Below are 26,270 nucleotides of genomic sequence, written 5' to 3'. Positions count from 1 at the left end.
TTTGGCCTACTGCCTGTGTTTTTATATTCAAATGACACACAAAATGACTTTTAGGGCACAAGTATCTGCTTCAAAAAAAGCTGAAAAACACCATTATAACCCAGTCTTATAACATTATGAATGTAAATGTGAATTTAAAATGTAACAGATATTACAGACTTTTACAGACAGAGGTTATTCTTTTCCCTGAAGTGAGAGTCAAATATGTAAATGTTTTTTCTCAGCTTGTCTCAGCTTGTCAGTCTCAGTTCGTCAGCTTGCTGGGAATATAGGTAGCCAAGCTGAAAAATACTGTTAGAACTCCTCAGACAGCTATTCACTGGATACATTTATGAATACATCATCTGTCTACATTTTGAGATCTGGAAGCAAAAAGATTGAAACACATTAAAAAATAAAATCATTAAGATCACTGTTATTACGTCACATTTTCGTTCATGGGACAGTTGGGTATTGTAACACCAAAAAACACTGAGGAAAACTGGACCATTTTCCAGACTCTGGACCATCCAAACTCTCTTCTGAGACGTCTGTCAAGAGAACCAGAGTGACCACCATCTACACCGGAACTAGGGAGCTTTTTCTTCAAGGTAATTGTCGCGAGTTGCATTTTGCCAGCTGCTAAATTGTTGATTGAGCTTTATATATATCTTATTTATTTTTTTAATGAAAACCACTTAAAGTTGCCATAGCCTGTAATTGTATTAGTCTTATCTTCTGCCACAAAAATATTAATTTCATACTTGCATGCATGCAAATGTTTTTTGTACCTTTTGCTAAAAAAAACCCAATACATGACAATTTGTATTTTGTCTTCCTGTGCATGCAACAAACACACAGGACTTGAGAACCCTATAATGCAACACAAATCAATTACTTGCGAAATAAATGCAGACATGATGTTCTCCATGTTTTTTTTTTAATTTTATTCTAAGTAATGCCATGTGGAAATTAATGGATGGAGCAAAAACACCTTCAAAAAGCACCACAGCATGCTTTGAACGATGGCTGAATATAATATTACATAACTGTGAAATTACAACAAAATGGGCTCAACAGAAGAGCCGTCGCACTACATTACATTACATTACATTACAGTCATTTAGCAGACGCTTTTATCCAAAGCGACTTACAGGAAGTGTATTCAACATAGGTATTCAAGAGAACTACTAGTCACCAGAAGTCATAAGTGCATCTCCTTTCTTAAACAAGCATCTCAAAGCATAAACCAGAGCAAAAGTATAGTGCAGAAGCAAATTACTACGAAAACAATAATTGCAACAGACTAATACGAATACAATAAGTGCTGCAAACTAATACGAATAGGATAAGTGTAGTAAACTAATACGAATACAATAAGTGCTACGAGGAAGGCTCAGGGTAGTACTTCTACTAATAAGAAGGGCTTTTATTTTGAAAGTTTTAACCTGTGGTTCTCGGTTTTTTTTCTTCCAGCATCTTGATGGACGCAACTTTCACAGCCTACGTGCAAGCAGTCATGAATATTCCCTGGTAAAAGAAAAAGAGGACGTTTCCTGATCCATTCAAAACAAGAACCCTCTCCTGCTCGGAGCCGGTCGCGGTAACGATGCTGCTGGGAAGCTTCTGCCTGGCGCTCCTCCTCCCGGCCGTGGTGGAGGCTCAGTACGAGAAGTACAGCTTCAAGAGTTTCCCTCAGAAAGACATCATGCCGCTGGACTCTTCCTACAACTACGCGCTGGAGCAGTACGCGGCGGAGAACTGGGCGGAGAGCATCAAGTACCTGGAGCTCAGCCTGCGTCTCCACCGGCTGCTGCGGGACAGCGAGGCGTTCTGTAACCGCAACTGCAGCTCCGTCAGCCGGGACAACGACACTCTGTCCGCCGACGGCAGCCTCCGCGTCGTGCGCCACATCCTACTGAGAGCTGCGTGCCTGAAGAAGTGCAAGGCGGATCTCCCCGTGTTTAACTTCTCGTATCCACGCAGGGACTTACTGGACACGTTCGAGATGAGGGTGCCGTATCGGTACATCCAGTTTGCACACTACCAGGTGAGACCAATGTGTGCCCAAGAGGGGGGAAAAAAGAAATGTAGGCCTTCACCACTAAATTCTGAAGTGACCCTAAATGTTCCCCAAAACTTGTTGATGTTGTTGAAATGTCATATGCGCCTTTGTTATATGTACAACGACACAGTAGGCTAATCCGGGTATTAACCGTAACTGTGCGTAACGGAGCTCAATCACACCACAAAAAGGTCAGTCGGTTGTTTCTTGAGGCAGATTGACTCGGTTTGACTCACCGAGAGTACATTTCCAGTCGGTGAGATGTGAGGTAGATTCCCAGCTGCTGTGTTGCGCCCTCCTGCAGACCAAGAGGTCGTTAAGCATGTGCCACGTCTCTTCCAGTGTGTGTGTCTCCCCCCCCCAAAAAAAACAATCCCCTCATTCTCCCCCGTCAGGCAGGGTGATGGGGATCTCATTTTTGAATTTCTTAAAGTGTGTAAAGATCTCCAGCTGTTTTCATTGAGTTATTGTGTATCATTCATTCTATTGGTTTAATAAACAGCATAGAACCTTTAACTGCTGGGGCTGCTTCATAGTTGTGTCTGGTCCAACCAGTCTGGTAGATTAAAAGGTAAATCAAAGCTCTCGATCTGGTCATCAAACAGCCATCCAGATCATCAAACATAAGATAAGATAAGATAAGATAAGATAAGATAAGATAAGATAAGATAAGATAATCCTTTATTAGTCCCGCAGCGGGGAAATTTGCAGGCTTACAGCAGCATAGAGTAAAGTGCACACAAGAGACATAGTAGAAGAAAGACAAGATACAAAAAACAAGTATTATAAATAAGCAATAAAAACAGTAGAAAATCATCAATGACAACTGAAATATTATATTTACAGACAGAAAAAACTATTTTATTGCTTTATAACATGCTTTCAAACATGCGTACCGGATTTACATTGGCTTTTAATTTTAATTACTGTATTTGTTTCATGTCATTGGACCATCAATACGTGCAATTGTCAGCATCAACAGGTGGATCTCTCTTCTTCTTTGAGGAGAGAAGTGGGAAGTTAAATTAGTTTATTACATTTTTTTTTTTGGCCAAGGCGGACTCTAAATACCTGACCTTTTGTTTTTTAATATTATTTCATATTTTTTTGCAATCATCATCACAATAGTTTTCTATTCACTGACTCAACAAGAAAATGTATATTCGGAGATCAGTTTTCTACATCTGTCAGTAGTTATTGGAGCCAAGAGGTCATGTTATCCAGTGAAGAGTGGTAATGACAGGACGAGGCATGTTCCTTCATTCCAGTAAGAGAGATGGTGTCTCTTATTAAGAAAAAATCCCCCCAAATACTGTGATGTTCATTAAAAGGCTATCTATTCTTCCTCAGCTTAACAACGTGGAGAAGGCTGTGTCAGCGGCTCACACCTTCCTGAAGAAGAACCCAACGGATCCCTATTTGACTAAGAACATGAAGTACTACAAGACTCTGTTTGATGTGGAAGAATATCTGATCGACCACGAGGAGCAGCCGTATGAAGTTTGTAGAATAACTTTGTCGTTCTTGATCCGGGGTGCAACTTTAACACATGCGTAACTATTCAAACCTGTATTAACACATCTCTTTGTAATCCAGAGTGTTTTCCTGAAGAGCGTGACGCTTTACAACAACGGAGACTTCAGCAACAGTGCCCGAAACATGGAGCAGGCCATCACACAATACTTTGAAATATACAGTATCTGCTTGGCAGGCTGTGAGGGCTCATATGAGATCCTAGAGTTCAAAGACTTCTATCCCACCCTGGCAGGTAATAAGGGAGCAATTTAACGTTTGTTTCAGTTTAGTGTGTTTTTGAGATAAGAAAATAATATTCTTGTTCTTCCCTCAGATCTCTACACAGATATGTTGAAATGTAGAGTAAAATGTGAGGAGAAACTGACACCCAGCGTTGGAGGCTTCTTTGTGGAGAAGTTTGTAGCCACCATGTATCACTACCTCCAGTTTTCCTATTATAAATGTAAGAACTGTGACAAAGGCTCTGGTGTCAGGCTTTTGACAACAATATGTCTAAGACTGGTTTAACAGTATATTTATTTGTGATTCTCAACAGTGAATGATGTAAAGAGTGCTGCTCCGTGTGCAGCCAGCTACATGCTGTTTGACCGTAAAGACCAGGTGATGCAGCAAAACATAGCGTACTATCGCTTCTACCGCGAGCAGTGGGGACTCGAAGAAACAGACTTTCAGCCTCGGCCCGTAAGTGAAATAAAGACCTCTTTACTATTCCCTCCTTGACTTGGTTGGTTCAACCAGAGGTGACAGAAAGTGTTGACATATTTCACACTGGCTTTACTAAACCAAAGCAGGAAAACTATAGCAAAAAGCGGTATTGGCATGAACATTAACACAATCTCATAGTGGTAATTAGAAAGCCATGTACCATCGTAAAGGCAGGCATGTTTTCCCTGTTTTATTTTTTGGTTGGTTTTAGAGTTGTCAGCAGCTGCAGTGTAGCAGCTCTGTTGGTTTAACGTCTTTGCCCTCTGAAGTAAACAAAAAGACAACAGGCCAAATTTGTTGCTTAGTGCCGGGCTATAAACAGGCTTGTTCTTGCATGCTTCTTGGGTCAACACACATGTTTATATCACTTTTGTTTTTCAGGAGGCTCTGAGGTACTTTAATGAGACAACCAAGCAGAAAGAGATGCTGGAGTTTGCACTGAACTACCTACAAACTGAAGATGAGGTATGTTGTTGTGCTGTTGTTACAAGGCATAGATGGTGGCAAATTTACCTGAAGCATTTGTTTTGGGCAGCAGAGTGATATTGTGAGCACAGAAGCTATGCTCAAAGTCAAGATGAAGTAACATTTAGTTGTTAGTTAGTTGTAATATAGTTTTTTTTTTAATATTTTAAAATCAAGCCTATGATACTTTTTAAAACAATGCTACCTTAGCCACCTGTGACTATTATGAAATAATGTTAAATGCTTAAACATAATGTCGCAGTAGCACACATAGAGAAATATCTTTAAGTCGGTGAACCGACCCAATAATTTGTGTACATGCAATAGATCTACCCAAACCTCAGCTTACATTAGCAACCATACACTACTGGTCATACCAGACCATATCAGGTTTTAGGTGCCAAACTGTTTATGCAGATAGACATTTAAAGCATCAGTATTGCTATAATCTGCTGGTTAGAAAATTTGTCACATTATAGACCGAATACAGGCCCTTGCCACCCAAATCATACATGATGTTTTTTTTACTTACTCCAAGTAGTGTTATCTCGCTATGCTGATTTTATGTGATGAGGTTTTCAGATATCTCCCTTAGATTTTTTTTTAATTGCATCATCTAAATTCCATCAACCTCCATTGTGCTGGTGTGGCTGCAGAGACAGACATCTCAAAACCTCAGCAGTTATGCCTAAACTGTCTGCATGACTAGACAACCATAGGGGGACATAGCTCTGAAAATGTGTTTTTGACTGACACTTTACTTTGGCTCAACAACAACAACAACAACAATTAAATTGTCTGGTCTAGTTGGAGTCACAGCCCTGGTTTTTCTAAGTTCAAATTCCATCTTTTCATTCAAGCATCAAACGTTATAATATATGTTTAGGGGATATAAACCATTCTTTTAAAGGAGTAAACTAGCAGACGAAGAGCAAGCTGCTGTTGAGGTTGGGGAAAGGCGAGCAAAAGAACAAAGTCTGAGAAGATGAAAGGGAGAGAGAGAGAGAGGGGATGAAGGCTGCGGAAGAGAAAGCAGGAGGGGGGCTGTGTTTTCCGCCAGCAGCGTGTGGTATGTGGCTGGGAGGTGTCGGCCACTGAGGCTGTGCCACATCCATTTAACTCAGGCCAGCCCCTCCCACCTCAACACTCCTAAATGTTGAGGAGGAGGACTGAGAGAGAGTTATGGCTGAATTACAGGGTGCACAAGTGACAGATTTATAGACATAAAAATGGAAAAAAAAATGCATTTTGCCAGATAGAAGTAAGATAGTAAAGTGCTTGCTCGCTGTTGACTGAGTGTTTTGTGTTACCTTAAGGGCGAGGTAAGTCCAGAAGAAACGGCCTCCTCTCACACAGAGCATCCTGACACTGAGTTTGAAGGTATGGGAGACTACGAGGAGTCCTTCATGGCTGAATGGTGGCAAGAACCCAAAACTAAGTGGGATGCTGGAGAGATCGCAGACTGACATCAGTCCTCGTCTCCTGTGCAGACAGCTTCCTCATCCGGCTCTGTTCCACTTCTCCTGACAACATACCAAAGAGCGTTGACCTCCCTACAGACAGACATCGACTTTCCCAACAGTATTAAGCCGAAAAATCACAAATCATCTGTGTACTTTTCCACAGCAAAATGATAAAATGACTAACTTATTTGTCATGTTGATCAAGATCAGAGATTGACATATTCTGTTTTGGCTGTCATCAGCCTTTTAAAACTTTTTTTGTCTTTATTGTCTGTCATGCCTGTATGCCAATACCTGTCACTGATTTTTCTACAGTTTTTATTTAGTTTTTATTTAATGAAAGCTGAATGCCTCTGTGCTGTGTTATAAGGAAGGTGACATGTAGCTTTTCTTATGCTGAATGATTTGTCAACTACCAATTGGGTAGTTGACATAATAATTTGCTTATAATTAAAGTAATATTTTAATATAAATGTTTTCTGTTGTCACTTAATATCAATATGATCATCAAAAAATGCATGAGGCACAACAACCTATTTTATTCCAGCAATGTTAATTTGATTTGGTAATTCATTTGGATAAACAATTATTCATTTATCAATAAGTCAGTTTCTGTAAAGAAAAAAAAAAGTTGTTGGTTCCAGCCTCATAAATGTCAGGATTTGTTGCTTCCCCCCCGTTTTATAGCGTAATTTGAATTCCAGTTTTTAGTCTGTTTAAAAGCACCATTGAAGGTAAGACGAAAAAAGTTATTTAAAGATGCCAATCTGGAAACTGACGATGATGGTTAACCATGACAATGGATACATTAATACATACATAAATACATTAATTGATCATTTAAAAAAATTGGCAGTCGCAGCAAGGAAACAATATTGATGTATAGTTTAACACAGTTTTGCCCTTAATTACTGGGTTTCATATGTGATTTAAAATACATTTTAAAAATGTCTTTCAGAAGCAGAAGTCTAACCATATATGAAACCTATAAATTATGAATACCATCAAAGCAATGTAGCGAGAGTAGTAGGTGTGGTTTATTTTTTTTTAGAATTTTATTTTCTTACCATTTCAAATCAACTACAAGCCTTAGTTAATTTCTCTTTTTTTGTCTCAATTCAAATAGTGTCTAAAAATATGGGATTCGATGAATCTTATTTTTTGGTTTTTCTCCCACAAACTTCATCAAACAGATTGTATTTGATACCAACTCTGTGCATATTGAAATAACAATAGTGCATCTGCCATAGTGCAAAGCTCAACTGATCCAAACTGACCTCTTACACGCAAACAGTTTCAGACAAGCTGCCTCCTGGACCCCAGACTAGATCTCTTTAATCTCATTTACAGTGGGGATCATTACAAAGTCTCTGGGCTGAGGCGTTCACCCAGGGCTCAGGGATATCAACAAATGTACAAAAGATTCATGACATTTAGGTGATAGCTGGAATGATAAGAGAGATGTGAAACAGCTAGCTTAGCTGTAACGCCACATTTAAAGATGCATGGACAGTGTTGACTACAGGAGAGATTTGCAGATGCGGATCCTGTCGAGAGACTGACAGCTATATGATGGAACTGATACTACTCATTATTTTAACATAGCTTTTGAATAAATCTCCATACAGTGCATTTCACATTCAGTTAATCTTGCACATATTTACAAATAGCTGTGCATACAGTTGGCTAGTGCTCGTTTTTTGTACATACATAACATAAAAACTGAATTATTTTATCAATGTGCTGCCTTAGTGGTGCCATGGCTGCAGCGCACAACAGTTTGTAGAAAGAGATGATATTCTAGAGGTAAAAACCTGCCAATCTACCTGTGATAGGAGTTGTGTTATTAGTGTACATGGACACAACTGCCCCTTACACACATACATTCTTCTTCTCTTTAAAAATCTTTTACACACATACATTCATCCGTGAACAGACATACAGATTAAAACGTACAAACATTTGGCCTGAAAGTGGTGAGCACGCAAACAGACAGATATTGTGGAATGTATGTTGGTCAGTCTGTGGCTGAAAACACTAAGTTACGGTCTCTGCTGCTTCAATGTTCAGTGGTTCAAAATGATCCCAAAACCATAACACCTAGCTTCCCTTTTGGTACCTGAAACTTGTTGGGGGCAGGTAGGATGCCTCATGTTAAAAAGGACAAATAACAATGAACATAAACTCAGTTATCAGGCAGGGCTCTGGCTAATGGCTGACTGGTTTTTGAGCCATCCTTTATATGATCAAAAGTCCTTCATCAGACTCTCTTTGGAAAACATGCTAACAACAGTCCAATGTATGGATTATTTTCAGTTGTCCATGTTGCCAAACTTTGCAGATTAAAACAGATACTTGACCACTTTGTCAAGGCCTGGCCTTTGAGGAGCAGAGCCTCAGGTCCTAAGGAAACTATTCCACTCCTGTTACTTTATTTAAGTCTTTTGGATGGCCAGTCTGTGTGCTGCTCCAACATTAACCTGTGGACTCAGTTGGTGGCCAGTTTAGTTTGTTTGCAGGCAGGCAGGCAGGCAGGCCTTGGAAAGACATGTCTTATATTAGATTGGTCCACCGTTGATATGTTCTTCATCAGACTGTTCAAGATTGGAGTAAAGGAGGTACAGAGACGCCAAATCACATTCTCAGAGCCACCGGCCTGGAGGAAGACCCTGGTGCCTCCCACAGGGAGAGCCAGCTGCTCGCTCTAGGCGTGTCCCGGACACAGTCCTCAGTGGCCTGCCGGGAGCAGCCACACAAGAGTGATTCGGCTGGTATGGTGAGAGGAGCTCCACGAGCCCAGAGGAGTATGGAGCCAGGCAGGAGGACAGACGATAAGACGGGGTAGACGAGGACGTGGAGGAAACGACAATCGGAAGAGGTTTGGAGAAATTTCGGACAGGAGTGGAAGACTTTTTTTTTGTTCCCCTCTTCTCTGATGTGGAAACGGAGGAGGAATACAGGAGTAGACAAGACAGAGAGACAGAAAGACAGACAGACAGACATCTTATCCTCCACCAGATCTGAAAGGGAAGTGAAAAAGGGGAAACAAAAACAATTACAGACTGTTGTATAGGCAACAGAAGATGAAGATGCTTGGGAATTGGAAGAAGCTATTCTGCTTAAGGGGAATTGTAAAAAGATAGTGGACAGTGGAGGGATGGAGAGTTTTTTTTTCTTCTTCTAAGCAGAAACTGAAATGAGATGAAGCATTCAAGCTAAAGGAGCAGTGAGATGCACGATGAGCATGTTGCTAAGTGGGGATGATGAGTCAAGGGATGAACTTCAGATGGAAGAAGAGGGAGTAAGAAACCATGCTGAGGGAATTTGGGATGGGATGTGATGTTTTTGGATGCTGCTCCACTGACAGAATGTCACATGGTCGCGGTTCTGCAAGGTTATACCTTCCTCTCCGAATGTTCCTGCATCCCATGAGCAAACATTAAGAGAAAAGACCATAAAAAAGATCATATTAATGACATTAGGAAATATGACAAATAATCACTGACAAGCTAAACTATTTTAAGAAGCATGTCATGACACTCATCAGCTTACATTACAATTGCATGAAATTTAAAGAACAAATTAGCAATAACAAATTATAAAGAACAAGGTCATTCGTTAACAGAACTGTGAAAACCTAGAATAAACAGGCGGACACTGTGAAAGGCGGACATAAGATCTTATATTTTTACTCAGTGGAGATTTAACCACAGAACAGATTTTTAGGACAAAAACATAAATCCCCAATTGACTCAGGCAGTCAGTCAAGCCATTATACATCAGTCAGTTCTCTCCATAATATTTATCTTGACATGCAGCAGGTTTACAGTCGTCATAGCACTGACCCTCTCAGCCCCATAGAGTCTGACAAGGCTTTAGACGAGAAACTTCTACACCCACCCTCTAAGCCAGGTGTCTGACTGGGAAAGAAAACTTCTTACAACTCATGCACACATGCAAAGACACTTACCTCTGACCCTAAAAGTACTGACAACATGCTTATATGCTACAAGCTATAAGTTACTCAAATTTAGCTTTTTTTGATTAGCCAAAATGATCTTATAAATCTAACTGAGAGTGAAGTAGACGCATTCCTTTTAGGTCAGAGCATAAGGAGTGAACAACAGCCAGCATGCACATGTGCAGAAATAGCACATCAGCGAGGGCATCTGGGGAAAAAAAACACGATAACGCAGGCTAAAAAGAGCACCAGAGGTAAAACTTTAAAAAGGGATATTTCTGGATATCTACTGTAGGCATTACACTTTCCAATAAATGGCTAACAACTAAAGTGGACTTGAGAAAAGTGCTGCAGCAGGTCATGGCAGATCAAAATCTCAGTCCAATCATTACAGTAAAAGGGACGGAAATGTGCAGGATAAAGCTCAGGTTGGACTAATGATTCGATCAAAGGAAACAACCGTAGTGATGTTTCATACAGATTTTGCTGCCAAAGGCAGTTCAAGCATTTGCACGACCCAGCTCAGACTTGACTTCCCAATTCCCCTGCCCTGGTTGGTCAACGAGTCGCAAACTAGTATTTTAGAGGCGAGAGAGTGGGATGAGCAGGGGTTCCTTTAGGTAGAAGCAGACAGGTACACAAGAGGCATGCCAGAACTCTTACTTAAATCCCCATCCTGTTCCCCCTAGGACTATAGCTGCCAGGAGAATAGCACCTGCGATGGACCCTATTATGATATTGGTGCCACTGGGACCTGCGCAGAGGAAGGAGGAGGGAGGAAGGGTGCGGAGGAGGAAGAGGAGGAGGGGCAGAAAACAAAACAACACCACTAAAAAACACACGTCAGAGGACAGCATCAACACCGTACATCAACAACAACAACAACAACTAGAGAAAGAGAGAGAGGCAGATAGTAAGATACCTGCAGACAGAGAAAGAAAGATGAAGCGAAGGAGGAGGAAACCAGCACGTTGGGTGGAGGTGGGACAACGGGCAGGTGAGTGAGGGAGGTCAGGGAGACAACAGTAACAAAAACAAAAAACAAAGGAGAGAGAGTTTTATTACTTTGTTCTCATTCCCCCTCTCCTGCTCTTTCAGCTGGACACCCTCTTGCTCAGAGTGGCTTTTTTGGCCCTATGAGAGCTGCAGCTCAATTGCTCTGTGTCATTGGCAGACTGCAAGAAAGTAAGGAAGACACTTGAAGATGGCAGTGACTGCAAGACAAACAGTACAACCTTACACACACACACACACACGTGTGCAACACACATGTTGCACATGCACATATGATCAAATGGCTAAACGTGTCTCAACACACACCCACACTCTTCCAACATTGAAACAAAGACTCAGCAGGATGTAAAACACTGTGTCTACTTAATATCTCACGAAAGTCAGGTGAACTACTCTTTGTGTTTGACGACATGATACTGTGCCCCATTTCAGTACATAGAGAAGCTACAGTGATGATGGGTAGAGAGTATGAGGGGAATATGAGAGGCTGACAGAAAGAGAGACATGGGCAGATTGAGAGGCGCTATGGACCTTTCTTCTCTGGGCCCGTCGGGACTGTTGGCTCAGGGATGGGATCAAAGACACTGCAGTCCTTCCCCGTGTAGTCCCTGTCACAGATACACTTCACCTCGTTACTGCAGGTCTACAAGAGAGAGAGGGAGAGAGATAAAAATCACGTGAAATAGCTGGTAATAGAAAGACACAAGCAACCAGTAAGCATGGATTTGGTGATATACAGGTCAAAAAACATCAATGAATTAATCCAATTATATTATCATTTTAGTGACATATAGCCATTGTTTCATCAACCTTTCAGTGACAGTATTTTAACATGAAATTTGAACCAGTTTCACATTAAATATATAGTAATTTAGATGCTGCTGAAGCAACACTTCCAGTGTACAACTTTGAAGATTTTGGAACAAAGAAGAGGAAATATTTCAAGCAAAAACAATGGTTGTTTATCATCTATATCTAAATGTGAAACAAGGCCTAAATACATGTTACAATAGTTAATAAATTGCAATTGAATCGAGGGTTGCACACATAATATATTGCATTTTTGGTTGGCACTGTCATAGACATGTAAAAGAAATGCATTATAGGAACATTTTTAGAAACACCAACATTAACTATGACCTCAGTAATAAAAGCACAATTGAATTTCTCTGACAATTTCACCAAAAACCTTATGAGCCTCATAAAAAGAGATTTTAGAACAAGGCTTGCATTAGATTAGAATAGTGGCTATTGAGTGCATGTTATTTATAAGTCTGTAAACTTGAAGATGTGAGCTCAGGAATTCTTTACCCCATGGTCAGAACAGATGCGCCCATAGTTAGATCCTGAACAACTGCTGAGATTGAACGCCGCCACAGGGAGGCAGCGTCGCTCCAAACACATCATGTTAGGACCGCAAGGAGTGCCCTCCTCCACATAGCCCAGGTCTGAACCGTCCTCCAGCAGAGCATGGCCGCCTCTGAGTGAAGCATCCAAACATGTCACACAGGAGGGAGAGGAGATGTAGAATTAGACATTTATGACATGATATTCTGATTGTAAGCTCTGCTAGTTATGGCAGATCAGATGGATGTGACCCACTTACCTGCAGTCCAGGTACTTGTTCTGGTGGTAGAGGGTGAAGCTGGTCACCTCACCCTGCAGGTCTCCAAACTTTGGTTTCATTGTCACATTGGCACAGAACAGGAAGCCACATAAGACATCCCTGTCAGGAAGAAAGTGAATGACAGCGAACAAACGTTGGCTGTGTTCACAATATTCCACTTCTTCTCAAGAAGTCAAGAACATATAATTTGGACCAATTTTTTGCAATTTAGTAATAACAAAGTATTTAATGATTTTATCCAACAAAAGCTGTTTTCAAGGACATGGCTTCTGTCTTCAGAATGCAACAGTAGGGTTATCTTAGGTGTGATTAATATTTTATTTAAAGAATTGAAATTGTATGGCCAAGAAGCTATGCGTTGGCTTAAAAAGACATACAGCACTCAATAATTAAATATTGTTGTTTTTCTGTCTTTTTATGACATTTGTTTAAATGAAAAAATAAAGCCAGACATATTTTTTCAATTAGAGATTAAAGAATCAAACTCGAGCAGTGCAATATCTGCACAAAATGAAGTTGAGACACAACTTTTTTGCCCCAAAAAATAAAAGCAGATTACAGGGAATACACTTTTATCCTTCTATGAGAATATCAGCAAGAGGAAACAGGATGGTGTGACTCACGGCTTGTTGCACTGCAGCCATCCCCGACCTTCAGGACCCGGACCACAGTTGCCTTTCTCTGTCCCCTCAGCATTCAGCTTCTCATAACAAAACCTGTCTGCTGAATCTGGGAGGGCAAACAAAGATACTTTGATCAGATTGTTGCAGGTAAAGTGACACTACAAAGCCATATATAAAACACACCCTTTCCAGGTGCATGTTCTGTACTTACTATAACCCCAGAGTCCCCTACACTGTCCATCACGAGTCCTGCAGCGTCCCCCGTAACAGCGCCCCTGAAGAAATGAGGCAAAATACTTAACTATCTGTAGGCGTGAACAGCAGACCAGAAAACATGCCACAAACGAGCCTCTACCTGATTAGTATCACACATGTAGCCATCCAGCTTGTGCACATTATGAGGACACTGCAAAAGAAGAAGAGCACTTAATGTTCTGGATACCCAGCTTGATCTTGCTGTTTTTTCCCCCCCGTGTCACAGTATAGTCAACTCTACCTGGCTGGAGTCTCCGGTGCAGGTCTCTGGGATATCACAGTCGTTCACAGCCTCTCGACATACTACGCCTCTCCGCTCATACTAGGTTACAGCATAAAAAAAGGATCAGGGGAATGCTGGATAAGTCATACACAGTAAGTTATCATATAAGATATAGAGATAAGTAACACTTAGTAGACACACAAAGTATTGTTAACTTATTTTATGGGGCAGAAACCAGGAATCCCTGGAAACTTAAGATGAAGGTTGTAGGGGTTGAATCTTAAACCATCCTTATATATATAACAAATTTCTCATTCCTGCTATCCTGATGAGCAAAACACAGGCAGAAAAATTACTTTATCAAGTTATTTCTTATCTGGACTCACTTTGCAGTTACTGCAGCAGAGTCCGTTACTGCACATGGCATCGTGGGTAAGTGTGCACTTTTTACAGCAGGCTCCTCCACTACGGGCGCACTCCTGCAGCCACAGACATGAAAACAAACATTCAGCTCTGCTCCAGAAAACCGCTTAACAACTGGCTTTCATGCATGATGTCCAACTCCAACCGGGTACTCACCACCTGGGACCCGCAATCACACTCTTCCCCTGGCTCCACAAAGCCATTCCCACACTCTGGAGGGTCCAACAGCTGAGAGTGACAGATATCGACACATATATATGTATATATATATATATATATATATGTGTGGGAGACAGATGGACAAGAGATGAAATGTGTCAATAATATAGGAGATTGTTGGCCTGGAACACAGAGATACTAATATGCATTACTTAAGTTAAGTATGTATGTGTTTTCCAATGGTAATCAGACTATAATAATAATAATGAATTAGTCTATAAATTTGATGAGGCTGTTCCTATCACCACATCCTACATCCCCACATGGCCCTCACCTTGTTTGGCTTGTTGAAGAGGCAGCTCCCGCCCCCCTGGAGCAAGAACTGGATGTACTCATCAACACTGCAGCGAGAAAACTTTCTGGGCAGATAGTATCTGTATTTACAAACACAAACACACAGCACAAAAATGCTTTTCTGCCAGTAAGGAATGCCAGATCCACTGTGGGTGTCTGTGCCATCACTTTGCAATCCAACAGAAATGTTACCATCTGTAGTAGGATATTACTCAAATGATTTGTTTTAATTGGTATTGTTTCATTTGGTAATGAGATCCAAATCAAAGTCCTGAATACTATATAGTAAATAGTTTCAATTAAATTGGTAATTCTTACAAGGAGGTTGAAACACTCCCTCTTTTACAAGCGTTAAATTGTCTAACCGAATGAAATGAACAGATAAAATTGCAAAGGGATTGCAACAAAATGTGTCAACAAACAGAGAAAAGATTCATTTTGCAGGTGTGTTGTTTTTTTGGTTGCCGTTCACTTTAGTGTGCACTCATGTGGATCTTTACCCCGTGTCTTCCATGATGCAGCCTAGCCAGGCATCTGGGCACCTGCAGTCTCCTGTGAAGAAGACAATGTGATTATCATAATTTACAACCTACAACCAACAAAGCTGTGACACTTCACATGCTGCAGCAAGTCTTGAGAAAAAGATTTATGATCAACAAAGAAGAATAAGCTTTCCATAGAACTGATACCTAGAGACAGAGGTAAGGAGAGCCTTTAGTGTGTGCACTGAGCTCTTGTCCTGGCATTGAATAATGGACCTGATGGTTCTTCAACATTAATCACTGAGCCCATTGTTCAGTGGCAGCAATGCTCTAACCACCAACCCCTCCTTCTTGGACTCAGGTGACTAATCACCCAATGGAGAAGTCTAATTACAGAAGAGAACTGGACAGGGACACCAACACCCAAAGCTCTCTCTAACTTCCCCTCTCAATACCGCCCGTCTTTGCCTCAATCCTTTCCGCACTGATCTTGCTCTCTTGCTAATTCAGTTCAACCCCGGGTCTGTAGATCTCTATATCTTTCCTCCTGCATTATGGGGCTTTCCTATAATCTTTTACCTGCAGAGTTGCGTACGTTGTTCCACCTCATGCCGATGTTCTGGCCCAGACTCTGGCACAAAGTGATGGCCATTGCTCCTACATTCCCATACTGCAACAAATCCACATAGAATCCACAGAGGAGAGCTTTATTGTGAGATTGGGACAACATTGACACAACATCCTAAAGGTAACTTGGTTACAACCATGATTTAATAGAAATTCTGGGGAAAATTCTTGTCATCTTTGCTGCCAAGATGAGAAGATCAATTCCACTCTTGTAATATAACTATAAGGCCACAGCCAGCAACCAGTTAGCTTAGCTTAGCATAAAGATGCAGGAAACAGTTAGCCTGGCTCAGTCAAAAAGATAAAAATATTTGCATACCAGCATGTGTAAGTTTTTTTTCAGAATTGTAAGAACAACAAATCAACATTTTAACAGGAGAGTTATGCGTTGGACTATTTCTTGGCTCGGACAAGTTAGTTGTTGGTAGGCAGATTTCGTTTACCTTTGGACAGAGCCAGGCTAGCTGTTAATGTTTCCAGTCTTTTTGCTGAACTAAGTGTCTGCCGGCTCAAGCTACATATTTATCATACAGTCATGAGAGAGGTACAAAAGAAAAAAAAGAAAGTGAATCAGCATTTTTCCCAAAATGTCAAACTATTCCTTTGATTAGTTGTTTATCTAATAATTATGTTGTAACAAAACATGAATTTAAATAAATGTGCAGGTTTGATATGCAAACCTTTCGCCTTATCTTGGTTCGGTCTTTCAACAACTCAAATAAGAATTGTCCGTGTTGCTCAAGATTTCTAAACAACAATTTTATTTCTGATCTCAAATTTAATTTTTAAGTTGAGGTGGTTCAATATAGAGACGTTGCAACTGAAAATATAACCTTTTTAGATTTCCCTCACCTCGTTGATGCCTCCTCCCCTCGTTAGAGAGCACACGCCTCCTGTGTAGGCCGTCCCACTGCGGCTGCTGTGAAATGTACGCCCTCTGAGGTGCAAAAGAAAGATACAATTATTTAAAAAATAAACTCAACAAGCACCCAAACATCGAAATAAGCCTCAATTATCAAGATATTAGATTCCTCTTACGAGAAAAGATGGACGACGTCGCTCTGATCTTTGATGTTGTCCTTCCTGTATTTCATGAAGTTCTGCAGCATTATCAATGGGTCTTCTACTACTGGCATCATATTTTTAGAAGTCCAGGTCTCCATAGCAACCAGCACAATCCTTGTGTTCAACTGTTCCTTGTAGATCTGGGGACCAAAAACGACCATCAGTCTACCCCTTTGCTTGCATGACACGTGCTGTGAACACTGTGTGCCGTCTGGGATAAATCATTTTCAATTGTAGAAATAAGCACACACTTCTTGACAGTTGGCAGTGTGTGTATACAGAGTTCAGGAGTAGGAGGAATATAATCCTTCAAACAAAGCTCTTACCGCGTCTGCCATGTTGACCACTGCTTTGGCAAAGTTCTTGGTTTGGCTGCTGGAGCGACGCAGCTGTACAAACTGTGGATTCACAAAGATACACAGATGGTGTAAGAGATGGATCACATGCACTCTCTCACACAAATACACACACGTTTGTATTTAGATACCTATAAGGATGCTGACATACGGCATACATTTAACGGAACGTGTCACTGATTTTATTTTATCTTTATATATCTTCAGCTATATTTTAGTATTTTAGTTTCCACTGACACATCAACATCTGCACATTTATACTTCTGATGACAGTTGTAACAGTATAGTTAACGTTCACCAAAACATGCACTGATTCTAGTCAGTGGATGCCACAGAAAAATTACCAGCAGCCCAAATGTAGCCTTTTTTTCTTGCGTTGACATTTTTCAGACAAGCAAACATGACAAAAAACAGATTTAATACACAAAACCCCAAGCTAGGCTGGTAGACGATTAGCCAAACCATGCTGTTAGATCAAGGCACTGTTGGACAGCTTCTATGGCCCAGACAACTCAATTTGTAGACTCAATCTGTACAATAGACCACCAGCAAAGATTGGGCGTCCCTATAATTAGCAGTAAAAAGTACTTTTAACTCACCATTTCATTGTCGTTGACCACCATCAACTCAATATATTTGGTCTCAGTCTGGACAGAGGGTTTGCGAACATATCTCTTGGATCGCTTCAGCCCCCCAGACACCTGCTGCTCACCGATTTGGTCCAGTTGGTCGTCATCACCATCACCTCCTCTGCTATCCCACTCACCGTCCTCTGTACAATCTGGACACATAGAGAAGCAGAGCTGCAGGCACTTAGAGCAGTATTACTATTTTCTTGTGCTATAAGGGTGCAGTGCAAACATTCCTATTTCAATTTCAGTCAAAACATTATCGTTCCCAATACAAAAAGCCGTGACTGTAATAATTACCCCGTTGGAATTAATTAAATTGACTTCCTGTCAATTATAACATAAGTTTTGTCAGAACTTACTGTGACGGAAAAAATATGTTTTTTTAACATAAGGGTGACTACACAATAATCGTGTTGGAGGTTTATTGAACAGTAACATAAGCATTAAATATGGAATAAAAAGCTAAATCTATTTTGAAATTATTACAACAGTGGACAGGGGGTTTTGTCCAAATTATCTAATAGAAGAAAAGGCAATTGTATTAATATATTGAAATATAATAAAGATAATAAAAGACTTAAAGGTGAAAGTATTCTGATGTGATATGAGTGTCTGTAGTTTATTCTTTAAATGCAATTATGTACCTGGGCAGTCGGGGGAAAGTCTGATATCAGGCATTCTGCGGATTAAGTGAGCGCCATCATCCTATAACAGAAAACACCCAGATGACATTAGACAAAACAGGAAATCAGCAGTCAGACTCACAATAATTTGGTAATCATCACTTCAACTACCATCCTCTGACTATTTACCTGTTTACTCTCATTGTGAACAGGCTCAATCCCATAAGAGAAGAAGCCGTCAGAGAACATTCCACTAAGGACCAACAACAAGAGAAAGACACTGAGATGCAGAGCAGAAAGAGACAGAAAATTTAAAAATCAAGCAAAATAAAGTAATTATGTGTGCAGAAAAACATCGCAGGGCAACACATGTGATTTTATAAATAAAGGTTTACTGTCAGGCTCACCACAGGCCGTGGCAGGTGGAGAGAGCTGCCCAGGACTCTGGTAAACCTCTTAACCGTCCCTGGTAGTAGCAGTGCTCCCCTCCCTGTGGACACAATGCACCACTGTTTCATGAAACAATCTCTACTGACACATTTCAGGCTTTACAGGTTGTATCCTTTATTTGGGTATCAGAATAGGTCAGCTCTGAGGGGAAACCTCTCACCATTTCTATATATGCGACTCCCCTCTCCCTCTTTCCCCGGTATCGCATTTATAGCACAGTTTGTGACCTACTTGTGTCCTGCACTCTACTCCACTCTATTCTGCTTCACTGACAATGGAGGTGAAGGTAAACCCATGACAAGCATCCCTTCAATAAATTAAAACTCATGTTGCCCACACAGTTAGATCTGAGATTGTAACATGAAATGAGGGTACAGCATGAAGGCTGCATCACGATAGAGCCCTAGCTTTTGTCTCCAGCAAACACAGCCTAAAAGGAGGGCGCTCTGCTTCACGAGAAGGTCACAGTGGCGAAGATGACCCACCAGGAAAGGTGAGAAAAGATAGTGACACTGTTTCACCTGGATCAAATTGAGTTCAGCAGGGTGTCTCTGCCTTGCCACAACAGGTCAGGCAAACAACACCTTGGCATTCTGACGACAGAGATGCGTCTGGTGACGTGCTGCCCTGAATGCATCACACCTGCCATGTCCAGCAGCAGCATCAGAGACATTACGTGTGGCCTCCGTCCAGCTGAGCGACAATCTGGTCTGACCACAGGTCTCCATCCCCGACCCTGCAAGCCACCTCTCCCTCCCGCCGCACTGGGAACAAGCCCAGATTGTTGATAATCACACATACATGCCAAAATAACTCCTCCCTATTCCATAGCTCGTCCTGCCTTTGTAGTAGCTGACATTTTACTCTTCATTTTCCCTCCTCCTCCTCCTCTTTTGCTCGCTCTTCCCTCCCTCTCGCTCTTCTTTCATTCTCTGCGCTGCCAAGAAGTTAATGACACTGCTGAGCAAACCCGTTGCTATAGAAACAGGCTCGTGATTGGTCAGGAGGACTGAGAGAGAGTTTGGAATGATTGTGGATGGGGACATGCTCGGTTTGGTAGGTGGGTGACTGCTGGGGGGGGATAAGCAGTGGAAAAAAGCAGTGGGGAAAAAAAGGAACATTAGCCATCACTCCTGGCTAACAAAATGCAATGACATTCCTCTGGTCTGTCCTGACAAGAACACGTCATATTAGATGTAAAGGCTTTCATCCATTTCCCTGTTCTCTATCTCTCTTCTTTGAGCGTGTGGTTTTACATCACAGGCGTCCACTGACTTTCTTCTTGACTGTCTGAGAAGCCACATCTGAGAGGCATGCATGCACACCGCTGACAGGAAGAGCCCATGTATGTAGAGCACAGTAACAAATAGTTAAATGGCAGCCTACTTCTGAAGCAGAGAGCACACAATGCACTTTCTATAAATAGATATAAAACGGGAGGATGAGATCAAACTGTAAAAACTTCAACGACAAAAAAAGATCAGCCTTAAAAGGTAAAAAACAAACGGAATGTCTTTTGTTTCTAAAATGAGACTTAAATGTAACAGCTCTGCGTTAGATGACCTTAACATATAAATGAGACATAGGGATTGTGTTATGTAAAGAGCTCTAGAGAGGCATTGCATCTGACAAACAAAACTTGAAATGTATTCTAAGATTTACTGGCAACAGCACCAGTGTAAAAGTCTCAGTTAGTGCAGCCAAAGAACTGAATGCTGCTCTGCTGCTCTGGTCATCTCATTAATATGCTGCCTTCTTTGTGCCAAAAGACAAATTCACTCGCTTAAAATCCTGTCCCTTCACATCCTCACCCCACGAAAACTGTCTTACCGCAGACTGTGAGGGTCTGCCATTCTGGTTAAAGTGCCGTTCCACGTATTCTGAAGACAGGAGGTGACTGCAAAGAGAAGAGAGATGCCGTGAACATATCTAACAGCGTTATTTCCATGTATTAAAAAAATGGTGTCATGAGGGATATTTTCCACCTGTTGCTCTCACCCAAAATGTATTTCACAAAGAATAAGTGACCATAGTAACATGTGGTGTTAATAAAATCGGTGGAACCTCTCAAACATACAGCAGTGTCTCTGTGTGTTTTCCACATTGGCGATCCCCATCTCGTCATGAAACATAACATGCATTTGCTTAAGTGCTGGGAAATGCTAATGAGAACAGCTGCAGTGAATTAGGAGCACCTATTGATAATGTACTGAAGCGTGAATAAAAAGGCCGATCTGATGATTTTTGGACAGTAATACTCACTGATTTAGCTCCAGGTCCAGAGTGAAGGTGTGTCCAAAGGCTTCCACTTGGAAACAGCTCTGGGCCAAGTGGACGGGCTGAGGAAGAAAAACACAGTGACCGGGACAGATTTCATAGTTGATGAATCAAAGTGTAACAAAACATTTGCGGAAGTGTGTCACACTGTGAAAGCCAAAGAGTGATTGTGAAAAAGTTCAATGAATAATTCAACAGAATCAATGGTGTGTAGGCTCTAAAAGCAACTTGGCAGCTGAAATATTGTGATTGATAAGGTCTCCATTGATCAACACTCAATGCCAGCATTCAGGCAGGCATGGCTGCAGAGAGCTATGGGTGTATACGGGCCAAGCTGGAATTTTGTGATAAAGATGGGTGGAGAGGGAGGAGGCAGAAGGAGGGGAAGAGGAGGAGGAGAAAACTTTTCCGGTATGGTCTATATTCAGCCATTGTGTGCTAATGCCCCTAATGGACAACTGCCAGCTCAGGAGGTGAGGAGACAGCAGGGCCACGAGTTAGAGAGAGATTTATTTCAGACTAAACAGTGTGTCTCTTCGGCAGCCATGACTGTGCCAGCATGGCTTTGATTTCAGTCTGGAGGAACCAGGCTGCAGTGAATCACAGGGCTTTTACAATAAAATGCATCACTATCCAGGAATTGTTCCCTTAGTGTGTATGGACAGCAGCTTTCTTACTACTGTCTTGGAGAGGCTGAAGCATGGTGTTATCAGGGCTGCTGTCTCTGTGCAGAAATGTTATTCCACAGCTTTACATTGGTTGTTTTGAGATCATTATGTATGACTGCTCTTCGTGGTTGACAAACTGTTTTCACCACAAGGTACATTTGGTAGCTGCTCTGGAGCATTTGATTATTTAACAATTCCTTCCTCAATGGAAGGAGTTTGTAAATTTTTCAAGCACTTTAAGGACTTCTTGTTCACATTGGTCAAAAAGGTGACATTGAAATTGAATTCAAAATGAGTAGCTGCTCGGGAGCTTTTGATCATACCACATTATCCATCCATCTTCCTACAGTCTTTTTTGATCCATTATGGATATTAAAATGTAGATGACTCATTATTTTAATATAAAAACAATATTCACTTTAACATAATCATAGTTATGCCAAAGTGACTTCTATGTGTTGAACAACAAACTGCTACATCTACGTGGGAATTGGTCTCACAGAGAATGCTCTTCTTCAGGAATTTTTCCTTAACGTCACTGTTTCTTACATGACATGAAAAATAGAGGCTGTTAACCAGTAAAATTAATTTCAGATACAGGATATCCACACACCAAACAATAATATAAATATCCTGGTTCAGTATATGAACCTCTGAAATCTTAAAATAATTGTAATCCAATCTCGACTAACAGAAAATGTAGTCTTTATGCTAAAACATAAAAAAAAACATGAACATTAATTTGTCTTTCGGTGTCAACTGAACACAAAAAAATCATCAAAGATATAGAGCGAACTAGCGCGGCAAGAATGCTGCCTCATCTCTTTTTAACACAACATGATGTGACAGAAAAAAAAGAAAAAGTTAAGCTCATCCCCTGTTGCTTCTAAAATGATCATGTCCTTTAATCACAAGTATCCTGAATACTTCAAAAAACAAAACAGCAGATTGAGTACAGAAGGTGAAACAGGGCCATCTGAAACCTAGTCTGCTTGAACAGTGCCATCATTCGTATCTTCTGAATGTATATTATGGCAGCTGTTGTTGCTTTTTTATTCATCTCCTCCAGGGGCAACGCCATTCATCTTAACTATAGTCTTCAAGCATGTGACTCTCTCATAACAGTTAAATGAACTACATCATATCAGCATCACAGAGAGAGAGATACGGGGGGGGGGGGGGGGCACAGGGATGAGGAGTGCTCAAGCCCCTTGGACCATGCAGCACTTGTCACACAGGCCTGCTTCATAATTAATGGGGACATACTTCAACGCATCGCTGAATAATGAAGAAGTCGGGGGCTCAGCACAGCAGCCGGATGATTGGACATTATGACAGAATATTTCAGGACAGGCTATTTTTTTGTCATGAGGAGATGAGGGCCATTACAAAACAAATACGCAGGCAAACATTTAAACAGCTCTTCGATAAACTGTGCATTTACTACAATGCTTGCACGGTACACAAAGCAGGTCAGAAGGTTTTAGTTTCAGAACTTGCCACAGATGTTTCGGCCTGATTTTAGGCTGGTGGAAAATGGCTGCAAAACAATAACTTAGCCTTCTTGGTTTCATATCAGCTGACATTTATACACAGTGGACATCGGAAAAGATTTTTTAGTAACTAACTGGGTCAAAATTACAAGGAGCGAAGACTGCTGCAGGACACCACTCTTTACTGTATCTCTGTGTAGAAGAAGCTGCCTGAGCAACAGAGAGATGAATGCTGCACTGTTAAAAGACCTGGAAAAATGAGGTTTCCATCAGCAGTACAACAGCCTGTGTTGGTACTGTCACACCCATATATGTCCACACAGACTTGCTACAATGCCACCAATATTGATCTGTACATTAAGCTGAAAGGACCCTTTTCATATGATTTTGGTCCAGAAAAATGTTTTACCTGTGTATGTGAGGTAACAATGAACATTCTCATACATTGCCAAACTGGGATACTTTATTTTTGATCAAAACAGATAAATAAATCTTTTCTTTCTAATTTTTCTGAGAGATTCCTAAAAGACAGTCACGGACCCTTGGGTGTACTTGGCCCTCAAATTAAGACAACCGGGCTGAGAATCACAGAGAACCAAGTGATTCATAGTGTAAAATAATCAGCATTGGGGATATGAGAGAGCAATAGAGAAAAAGAGGGGGGTTTTAATATTAGTTACAACTTACCAAGGCGTCCCCGGTACTGTTCTTCACCCTGGTATCCAAGTGGTCATGAGCCATCTCCTCCTCCGACTCAATCTGCTGCACCAGCCGCTTTGGATAGGTGACCTTGGTGGCAGTGTCCCCGCTGTCCGGCTGCCCTGCCGGGGTAAACCAGTCCCAGACGTCTCCATCCGGCGCCGGGCTCCTGTCCACACCTGCAGGTAGAACAACAGAGTTACTGTCAACACAGGCTCATGAGTGTGCAGAAGGCTTGGCCAGGTAGGGAAACACCTGAACCTGTCTAGATTGAACCCGGTAGTGGTGTAGCAAACAAAGCAAATAGTAGGAGTTGATTTAAAAGTGTTATATGTTTAATTAATCACACTGTGTGACCATTCAGATTAGTGTTTTTTTTTTTTGTAAACTAATGGTTGGTGACCTAATTTATGAGCAGTTAATAACGTTTTATCAGTCACGGCTCTATTATACTAAATGTGGTGGACTTAATGAGGTTTTAATGAAAAAGAATGGATGTAAGCAATTTTTCATATTCATTTGTTTATAAGCTCAGTCGCCTGACGCCCATATCTATATATAGGTAGCTTCACAAGGCCATGTAGCTTCAAAATCTCAGCAATCATCATGTAAAACGCGTCGCCTAAGTTATAAGTTAGAAGGCGATAGATAGGGCTGCGACGCAAATGTGTTGATGCAGCAAATCTAGCGCCGTCGGAGAGGACTGTCAGCCGCTACAACCAAATCACAGCCTATACCGGGGGTAGGAAGGTGCTGGTGCAAGGGGGGGGGGGGGGGGGGCAAAGGGGAAAAAAACGAACCCCCTCTCTCTCTGTTCTCGCTCTCTTACCTGAGACCGCTAGCCTCTCCCCGACTGCAGCAGCAAAGACCATGAAGCACCACACCGCCAGCATGATGCTCACATGTTCTCCCGGATTACAACATCGAGAGCCGCAGAATGTCACAAATCCGGCCGACGGAGGGGAAGGGGAAAGATCACGAGAGCGCACAGCAGAAATGATGGCGAAGAGTGAAGTGAATCTGCTACACATCTGATGATGCTCTCTCTCTCTCTCTCCCTCTCTCTCTCTCTCTCTCTCTCTCCCCCTCTCTCTCTCTCTCTCTCTCTCTGTCCCTCTTAGCTCCGGCAAACACCGCTGTTGAAAATGTGGATTAGCATATGAAAATGATGAAAAAAATAAATGAATCACAACCCAGGCCCACGGCGGAGATGATCAATACAGGCCAATATATCGATCAGTGAGAAAATAGTGAGGAGGGCGCGCTTCTCGGATGCATAGCTCCGCAAGGCTGCGCGGGCGCGTTCGTGTGAATGGTTGAGGTTATATATATATATATGTGTGTGTGTGTGTGTGTGTGTGTGTAGGTTATAGCCTATATGTGAATCTGCCGAAACGAAAGGATGAGGAAGCGATGAGAAATGAGTTGGGTCTGCGGTGAGAAGGGCACGTGGGACAGTGGTACCCTCCCTCATCCCGAGCAGCCTCCTCCTCTCGTTGCCAGGGAGAGGATGCGACAGCACGGCTGATGCCATGAAGGGAGGGAACGACAATAATTCATTCATTGTCTACATGTAGGCTGCGTGTTTAAATGGCACGATATTTCGGAATACATGAAGGTTTACATGCAGGATGAATGTGTTTCCCGACCGAGGTGAGGTTCACAGAAGTAACGCAAAAACTTACATTACACCAGAGGCCCTAACGTCATGTGTTACATGTAGACTGTTATTCTTCCACTACACTTGTAGACAAGTTCCTGAACAAGTTCTTTAACTACATTTACTGGGATGTAATAAAAAACTAGGGCTGCTGCAGGACTAGGTGTCACATGTTCTCCTTAATAGTTCATATTTTCCCCCCATAAACAGATCCTGCCACCTCCATCTGCCCTGCCATCACATTACATTACAGTCATTTAGCAGACGCTTTTATCCAAAGCGACTTACAATCAGTAGTATATAACATATCATTCACCCATTCACACACTGATGACAGGCTACCATGCAAGGTGCCACCATCAGACTCTAACTAACATTCATGCAAC

At 41.5% G+C, this 26,270-nt stretch overlaps 2 protein-coding genes across 2 annotated transcripts; one reads left to right on the top strand and one right to left on the bottom strand.

The window, feature by feature from the left end:
- The first annotated feature begins 1,424 nt into the window (after positions 1–1,424).
- Positions 1,425–6,618, top strand: p3h4 (prolyl 3-hydroxylase family member 4 (inactive)). Its single transcript, XM_054607461.1, has 7 exons — positions 1,425–2,029; positions 3,395–3,544; positions 3,641–3,812; positions 3,894–4,022; positions 4,116–4,261; positions 4,667–4,750; positions 6,067–6,618. The coding sequence occupies exons 1-7, from the start codon at positions 1,589–1,591 to the stop codon at positions 6,214–6,216; spliced, it is 1,272 nt and encodes a 423-aa protein (XP_054463436.1). The 5' UTR covers positions 1,425–1,588; the 3' UTR covers positions 6,217–6,618.
- A 2,229-nt stretch (positions 6,619–8,847) lies between these two features.
- On the bottom strand, positions 8,848–25,117 carry LOC129098347 (disintegrin and metalloproteinase domain-containing protein 11-like). Its single transcript, XM_054607341.1, has 24 exons — positions 25,054–25,117; positions 24,213–24,403; positions 21,350–21,426; positions 20,918–20,984; positions 19,045–19,127; positions 18,827–18,890; positions 18,659–18,719; positions 17,982–18,163; positions 17,353–17,424; positions 17,000–17,166; positions 16,814–16,898; positions 15,914–16,004; positions 15,353–15,404; positions 14,833–14,932; positions 14,496–14,567; positions 14,303–14,395; positions 13,935–14,015; positions 13,794–13,844; positions 13,650–13,713; positions 13,439–13,544; positions 12,795–12,914; positions 12,500–12,668; positions 11,720–11,831; positions 8,848–9,233 (listed from the first exon to the last, which is right to left on the bottom strand). The coding sequence occupies exons 1-24, from the start codon at positions 25,115–25,117 to the stop codon at positions 8,848–8,850; spliced, it is 2,610 nt and encodes an 869-aa protein (XP_054463316.1).
- Positions 25,118–26,270: the final 1,153 nt, after the last annotated feature.

The sequence above is a fragment of the Anoplopoma fimbria genome, chromosome 11, assembly GCF_027596085.1.
Source record: "Anoplopoma fimbria isolate UVic2021 breed Golden Eagle Sablefish chromosome 11, Afim_UVic_2022, whole genome shotgun sequence".
In the NCBI taxonomy this organism is placed as follows: domain Eukaryota; kingdom Metazoa; phylum Chordata; class Actinopteri; order Perciformes; family Anoplopomatidae; genus Anoplopoma; species Anoplopoma fimbria.
This window is presented reverse-complemented; position numbering and strand designations above follow the sequence as displayed.